Source organism: Larus michahellis, unplaced genomic scaffold (assembly GCF_964199755.1).
Source record: "Larus michahellis unplaced genomic scaffold, bLarMic1.1 SCAFFOLD_85, whole genome shotgun sequence".
NCBI classification, from domain to species: domain Eukaryota; kingdom Metazoa; phylum Chordata; class Aves; order Charadriiformes; family Laridae; genus Larus; species Larus michahellis.
In genome coordinates, this window is record NW_027436106.1 from 80,971 (window position 1) to 88,061 (window position 7,091).

A 7,091-nucleotide genomic window follows, 5' to 3' on the forward strand; every position below is an offset into this window, starting at 1 on the left:
GGGGGGGGCGTGTCACGGGGATGGGGACATTTTTTTGGGGGGGGCGGGGGGGTCCTGCCAGTGCCAGAGGGTCCCACGGAGCCACCACAGGTGAGTGACGCGCCGGGGCGGGGGGCGGGGGGGGGTGGGTGGCATGGGATGGGGGGGGGAGTGTGGGGGGGTGGGGGGGGGAGGTTGGCTTGGGGACACTTGGGGGACACTTCGGCAGTGGTGGGGGGGACGGGGGGGGTGAATGAGCCCCCTCGGTGCCTTGCAGGAGAGGCAGCTTTCCGCCGTGGGTGCAGCAGACCCGGGTGTGAGCTGGGCCGGGGGGGTCCCCGGGCGGCCCCCGCCTCCGCCCCCGCCACCCCCGATCACGGCCAACGGCGAGCTGCGCGGCCCCGCTGCTGAGCACTAGCCCCCGCCCCGGGGGCCCCCCGGGACCCCCCCCAACCCCAACGCCCCGGGGCTGGCGGCGGCCCCCGGAGACCCCCGGGGAAGAGGAGGCGGAGGGGAGGGCGGGGGGTGGGGGTGGTGGAAAAAAACCACCCCCTCTCCCTCCCACTCCGGCCTCGTGTGACACGGGGAGCCCCTCGTGCGAGGGGAGAGGGGGAGGCCTCGTGCGACGGCTCCTCGTGCGACGGCTCCTCGTGCGACAGCTCCTCCTCGTGCAAGGGCTCCTCGTGCAACAGCTCCTCATGGGATGGCTCCTCGTGCGACAGGAGCAGGGCGGCCTCGTGCAAGGGCTCTTCATGCAATGGCTCCTCGTGCAACAGGAGCAAGAAGGTCTCACGCAAGGGCTCCTCGTACGACAGGAGCACGGAGACCTCACGCAAGGGCTCCTCGTGCGACGGGAGCGGGGGAGGCCTCGTGCAAGGGCATCTTGTGCACCAGCACCTCGTGCGACGGGAGCAGGGAGGCCTCGTGCAACAGCTCCTCGTGCAACAGGAACAAGGAGGCCTCGTGCACCGGCTCCTCGTGCACCGGGACAAGGGGTGGCCTCGTACATCAGCTCCTCGTGCATTGGGTCCTCGTGCAATGGGGGCAGGGAGGCTTCCATGCACTGGCTCCTCGTGCAACAGCTCCTCGTGCACCGGGACTGGGGCGACCTCGTGCACTGGGAGCGGGACGGCCTCGTGCATCGCCTCCTCGTGCACCGGGACTGGGGGGGGGAAAGGGGGGGGGGGGCGGTGACACCCCCTCATGCATCAGGATCACGGTGGCCTCGCGCAAGGGGATGGGGGCGGCCTCGTGCAACGGCTTCTTGTGCTCCAGGACCGGGCATCCCTCGTGCGGCACCTCCCCGTGCACCAGGACCCGACCTCCCCGTGGCATCACCTCCCCGTGCACCAGGACCAGGCCAGCCCCCCACCCCCCCGCTTCTGGCCCCCGCCAACCTCCCGCCCCCCCCCCCCCCCCTTTTTTTTTTCCTCGTGCATCACCCTCCTTGCACCAGGACCGGACCTTCCCCCTCCTGCATCAGCTCCTCGTGCATCACCACCCCTCGTGCACCAGCCTCCCCCGTGCACCGGCACCGGACCTTCCCCTCGTGCATCACGTTTCCCCTCCCCCCGCCCCCCGCACACCCCCTCCCCACGTACACCGGCCTCCTCGTGCACCGGCGCCGGACACCCCCGCCCCCCCCCAGCCTCATGCATCGCCTCCCTCGTGCACCAGGACCGGAGCTCCCCGTGCGACACCTCCCCGTGCAGCAGCACCCCCCTGTACAACCCCCCGACCCCCTCCTTTTTTTTTTTTGCCCCCTCCCCCCCCCCCCTTCTCTCTTCCTCGTGCATCGTCTCTCGTGCATCGCACACCCACCCCGTGCACCAGGAGCCACAGGACACCCCCGTGCGTCCAGCTCCGCCGTGCGACAGCCTCGCCGGGCACCGCCAGCGGGGCGTCACCGTGCACCAGGACCGGGGGGGGCGGGGGTGTGTGTGTGTGTGTGTGTGTGTCATCATGCATCGGGGTGTCACCGTGCACCAGGCCCGGGGTGTCACCGTGCGTCGGGAGTGGGACGTCCCCGTGCACCACCAGCCTCATGCACCAGGACCCGGGGGAAGACGCATCTCCATGCGCCATCATCCTCGTGCGACAGCATCAGGGGGTCCCCGTGCACCAGGACTGGGGGGGGGTGGGTGTGTGTGTGTGTGTCCCCGTGCACTGTCATCCTCGTGCGATGGCATCGGGGGGTCCCCGTGCACCACCGGTCTCGTGCAATGGCACCAGGGTGTCCCCGTGCACCAGGACTGGGGTGTCCCTTGGCGTCCACCCCCCCCCGTGCCCCGGGATGGGGCCACCTCGTGCATCGTGTCCCCCTCCCTGCCACGTGCCACCGGCCCCAGCCTCGCATCCCCGGTCCCCCCATGGGACACCGGCGGGGGGGGGGGAGGGGGGGGGACCTTGTCCATCATCCCGGGATCCCCCCCGGTCTACCGGGACCCCCATTCAGCAGAACCCTCCCCCGTTCACCGGGACCCCCTCCCAAATGCACTGGGCTCCCCATTCATCGCCCCCCCTGTGCACCGGGACACCCCCATTGCATCGGGACCCCCAAGGCACCGGGTCCCCCCCCGACCCCGTGCACTGAGACACCCCCCCCCCCCAATCCACCGGGAACCCCCCGTGCACCGGGACACCCCCAATTCACTGGGACTCCCCAATGCACCGGGACCCCCCCCATACCCCGTGCACCAGGACAACCCCCAAATGCACCGGGACCCCCCCCCCCCAGTGCACCGGGACCCCCCCCCCTCCCCCCGAAATGCACTCAGTGCACCGGGACTCCCCAAATGCACCGGGCTTCCCCCCCCCGGCGCCCTCCCTCCCCCGCACCAGGCCCCCCCGCTTCACGGGCCCCCCCCAGTTCAGCGGCCCCCGGTGCCCCGGTGCCCGGCCCGGGCCCGCCGCAGCCCCGACAATCCGCCGCCCGCGGGCGGCCCCAGGGCGGGTCTGGGCTGGCTCCAACCCCCGCCGGGGCCGCCGCTGCCCGCGGAGCCTTTAATAAACTCGGATCGGTCTTGTAGCCCCGCCTACCGGGGGGTGGGGCCAGCGCGGGCGGCCAATGGTGGGGTGGGGTGGGCGGGGCCTGGGGACGGAGGGGGCGGAGGTTGATTGGGCTGTAGGGGCGGGGTTTGGGGGGGCGTGGCTTTGGAGGGAGTTTGTGAGGGGGCGTGGCTTAGGAAGGGTATAGTTAGGGAGGGGGCGTGGCCTAGGAGGCGCATAGATTATGAGGGCGGGTTTTTTGAGAGGGGCGTGGCTTAGGAGAAGATGGGGAGCTGGAGGGGCGGGGCTTCGGGAGGGGGCGGGGTGTGGGTGGGGCTAGAGGGAGTGGGCGGGGCTGAACTGTTCAGGGGGCAACCGAGCACCCAAGGAGGGGGGGCAACAGGGTGCCCGAGGGGGCAAGAGGGCACTCAGGTGGGCAAGCGAGCACCCTGTGGGGTCTTAAAGAGCCCCAGGGGGCAACTGGGCACCCAGGTGGGCAACTGCGCCTCCCTATGGGGCAGTAGAACAGTTCATGGGGCAACAGAGGGTGCCATGGGGCAACTGGGCACCCAAGAGGGCAGCCCATGGGGCATCGGAACAGTTCATGGGGCAACAGGACGCTCTGTGGGCAGGACAACAGGCTGGCCGAGGGGGCAACAGGGCACCCATGTGGGCAATAGGGCACCTGAGGGGGCAACTGGGCACCCCGTGGGGCAACGGGGCACCCCGTGGTCATTAGAAAGTTCAAGGGGCAACAGGGCATCCCATGGGGCAAGAAGATGCCCTGTGGGGCAACAAGGTGCCTGAGAGGGCAACAGGGCACCCAAGTGGGCAACAGGGCAATCAAGGGGACCCTAAATCACTCCGTGGGGCAGTAGAACATTAATTGGGCAACCGGGCACCCAAGTGGGCAACCGGGCACCCCATGGGGCAGTAGAACAGTTCACGGGGCATCAGGGTGCCCAAGGGCCAACAGGGCACCCAAGGGCACCCTAGAGCACCCCATGGGTCAGTAGACTGTTCATGGGGCAACAAGGCACCCCGTGGGGTAACAGGGTACCCAAAGGGGCAACTGGGTGCCCAAAAGGGCAAGTGGCCGCCCCTGCTCCGTGTGACAGCCGTGTCCCCGCAGGCTCGTGGCGGGGAGGATGGCGGCGGAGGGGGGCCGGGTGCAGATCTCCTTCCCCCAGCACGCGGCGGCGCTGCTGGACTCCCTCAACCGCCTGCGGCTGGAGGGGAAGTTCTGCGACGTGGCCGTCCACGTGGGCGGCCGCATCTTCCCGGCCCACAAGAGCGTCCTGGCCGCCGCGTCCCCTTTCTTCCACGACAAGCTGCTGCTGCAGGATGGGGGGCGCCTGCTGCTGCCCCCCGCCATCGACCCCGACGCCTTCGAGGGGCTCCTGCACCTCATCTACTCCGGGCGGTTGACGTTGCTGTTGGAGGCCCTGCCCGGTCATCTCTTGGTGGCCAGCGGTCTCCAGATGTGGCACGTGGTGGACCAGTGCTCGGAGATCCTGAGGGAGCTGGAGGGGGGGCCCTGCCGGTGGGCTGGGCGGGGCAGCGAGGTGACATCATCATCGTCATCAAGCGGCCGCGGTGGTGAGGCTTCATCATCCTGGACCGCCCGTGGTGGAGATGGGGCTTAGTGTGCCAGCCACGGTGGAGATGGAGCGTCATCGTGGGCCACCCGCAGTGGAGATGGGTCTTCATGCACCAGCCACGGTGGAGATGGAGGATCATCGTGGGCCACCCGCGGTGGAGATGGGTCATCGTGTCCCACCCGCGGTGGGGACGGAGCGTCATCGTGGCCCAACCGTGGTGGAGATGGGTCTTCATCCTCCTCGTGGACCACGCGCGGGGGCGATAGCTCATCGTGTCCCACCCGCGGTGGCGATGGAGCATCCTCATGGTCCACCCGTGGTGGCGATGGCTCTTCATCATCGCCATGGCCCGTGCGTGGTGGCGATGGCTCTTCATGGGCCACCTGTGGCGGTGACGCGGCAACGCCATCTTTCACCAAGGAGGGGGGCGAGGAGGTCCTCAAAATCCGCGTGGCCACTGATGTGGTGCCAGCAGCCACGTCGTCCCTGAGCTCCCTCCTGAAGGACACGGGCGAGGAGGTCCTCAAGATCTGCGTGGAGGAGGACGAGGAGGAAGAAGAAGAGGAGGAGGAAGAGGGCGGCCACCGCCGCCGCCACCGCCCCACCGCCGCCCTCCAGATCGTGCTGGAGGAGGATGAGGAGGAAGACGGGGCCCCCGGAGACGCCCACGAGCCCCCCAAGATCTTCTACATCAAGCAAGAAGCGGGCGACGGCGCCACCGTTGAGGGCCTCCTGCCGGCGGCGGAGTTGGCCGGGGGCTTCGCCCCGGCGGAGGTGAGCTACGTCATCCCGGCCGGCGGCGGCGGGACGATGGTGACAACGGGCGGCACGCTGGTGACAGGCGGCGGGGCGGCCGTCTTCCCGCAGCCGTCTTGGAAACCGGTGGACCTTCACGGGAACGAGATCCTGGGCCGGGGCCAAGCGCTTCACGCCCCGGTGAAGCTGGGAGCGGCTCCCGACGGCAAACGCTTCGGTTGCCTGTGCGGCAAACGCTTCGCCGTCAAGCCCAAGCGGGACCGGCACATCATGCTGACCTTCAGCCTGCGGCCCTTCGCCTGCGCCGCCTGCCACAAGCGCTTCAAGCTGAAGCACCATCTGACGGAGCACATGAAGACCCACGACGGGGCCGGCAGGGCCTGCGAGCGCTGCGGCCGCCGCTTCCGCCTGCGCAGCGGGCTGGACAAACACCGGCCCCTCTGCCAGGGGGCTCGCTGGGGAGGGGGGTGCTGGGCCTGCGACTGAGGGGGACGCGGGGGAAGGGGCATGGAGGGGGTCCCGGTTCAGGGCTCCGGTCCCAGTTCAAGGTTCTATTCCCAGTTCAGGCTCCAGTCCCAGTTCAAGGTTCTATTCCCAGTTTAGGCTCCAGTCCCAGTTCAGGCTCTGGTCCCAGTTCAGGCTCCAGAGCCAGTTCAGGCTCCGGTCCCAGTTCACTTCTCTGGTCCCAGTTCAAGGCTCTATTCCCAGTTCAGGCTCCAGTCCCAGTTCAGGCTCCGGTCCCAGTTCAAGCTCCGGTCCCAGTTCAGGGCTCCAGTCCCCATTCAAGGCTCTATTCCCAGTTCACATCCCAGGTCCCTGTTCAAGGCTCTATTCCCAGTTTAGGGTCTGGTCCCAGTCTGGGGCTCTGGTCCCAGTACAGCTTCTGACCCAGTTGAGACCCCACACTGGTTTGGGGATGCAGCCCTGTCCCAGCTCAGGAATCTCTCCCAGTTTAGGGCCACTTCCCAGTTCAGGCCCTATACTGGTCTGGGGCCAGCTCCCAGTTCAGACCAGCTCCCAGTTCGGGCCCTGTACTGGTCTGGGCCCAGCTCCCAGTTTGGGTTCCGGTTCCCGCCCTCGTCTCCGTTCCGCCACCAGTGCAGCACCGGCCAATCAGCGCACGCAGAGCGGGAGCGCGACAGCCAATAGCGGGGCGGGGCGGGGGCGGGCGGGACGGCCGTTGCCATGAGGGTCGCGCCGCGGCCCGGCCAGGTCGCCCTGGCAACGCGTGACCATGGCAACGGGAGCGGCGCCCCCGGGTCCCTCTGCCCGCCAGCAGCCACCCCAGGGACAGCCCTGTCCCCACAGGGGTCCCAATGTCCCCCCCACCCACCCCTCCCGCGGACACCCCTGTCCCCCTGGGGGATCCCAGTGTCCCCACAGGGGTCCCAATGTCACACCCCACCCCTCCCGGGGACACCCCTGTCCCCACGGAGGTCCCAATGTGACCCCACGGGGACACCCCTGTCCTAATGGGGGTCCCAATGTCCCCTCCACCCCTCCTGGGGAAACCTCTGTCCCCACGGGGGGTCCCAGTGCCCCTCTCTGGACCCCCCGGGGACACTTCTGTCCCTGAAGCATTTTCCGGTAGGGCCGCGGCTCTGGCCACAGCTCCCACGCCCGAAGAGCCAGGAGGGAAAGCCGTGCCTCGTTGGAAAGCTCTTTGGCAGCCGCTCGCGTGGCCCCACAGCCCGTGGGGCTGCGGGCTTTGCGGCGGCCGTCAGCCTCGGCGCCACCGGCGCCCACGTGGCGCCGCTGCGCCAGCCC

The 7,091-nt window shown here is 69.3% G+C and overlaps 2 protein-coding genes across 22 annotated transcripts in view; both read left to right on the forward strand.

Moving 5' to 3' along the window:
* SYNGAP1 (synaptic Ras GTPase activating protein 1) overlaps nt 1-3,007 on the forward strand; it is a 36,091-nt gene extending 33,084 nt beyond the window's left edge. For 16 of the 21 annotated variants that reach the window (XM_074571584.1, XM_074571585.1, XM_074571587.1 and 13 more), the window contains one exon: nt 257-3,007. In XM_074571584.1, the coding sequence (XP_074427685.1) occupies nt 257-390 (134 nt within the window). In that variant the 3' untranslated portion in view covers nt 391-3,007. Of the gene's footprint in view, nt 1-255 lie in introns of all 21 variants that reach the window. The other 5 variants (XM_074571597.1, XM_074571598.1, XM_074571581.1 and 2 more) reach the window with 2 other exon arrangements.
* A 963-nt stretch (nt 3,008-3,970) lies between these two features.
* LOC141736933 (zinc finger and BTB domain-containing protein 9-like) lies at nt 3,971-5,810 on the forward strand. Its single transcript, XM_074571601.1, has 2 exons — nt 3,971-4,612; nt 4,661-5,810. The coding sequence occupies exons 1-2, from the start codon at nt 4,116-4,118 to the stop codon at nt 5,808-5,810; spliced, it is 1,647 nt and encodes a 548-aa protein (XP_074427702.1). The 5' UTR covers nt 3,971-4,115.
* The last annotated feature ends 1,281 nt before the right edge of the window (nt 5,811-7,091 follow it).

Bases quoted from the DNA above. Each gene is read 5' to 3' on its own strand.
- LOC141736933 (XM_074571601.1), top strand. From the start codon at position 4,116: ATGGCGGCGGAGGGGGGCCGGGTGCAGATCTCCTTCCCCCAGCACGCG. The intron at 4,613-4,660 runs GTGTGCCAGCCA...GGCCACCCGCAG, and splicing joins CGTGGTGGAGATGGGGCTTA to TGGAGATGGGTCTTCATGCA.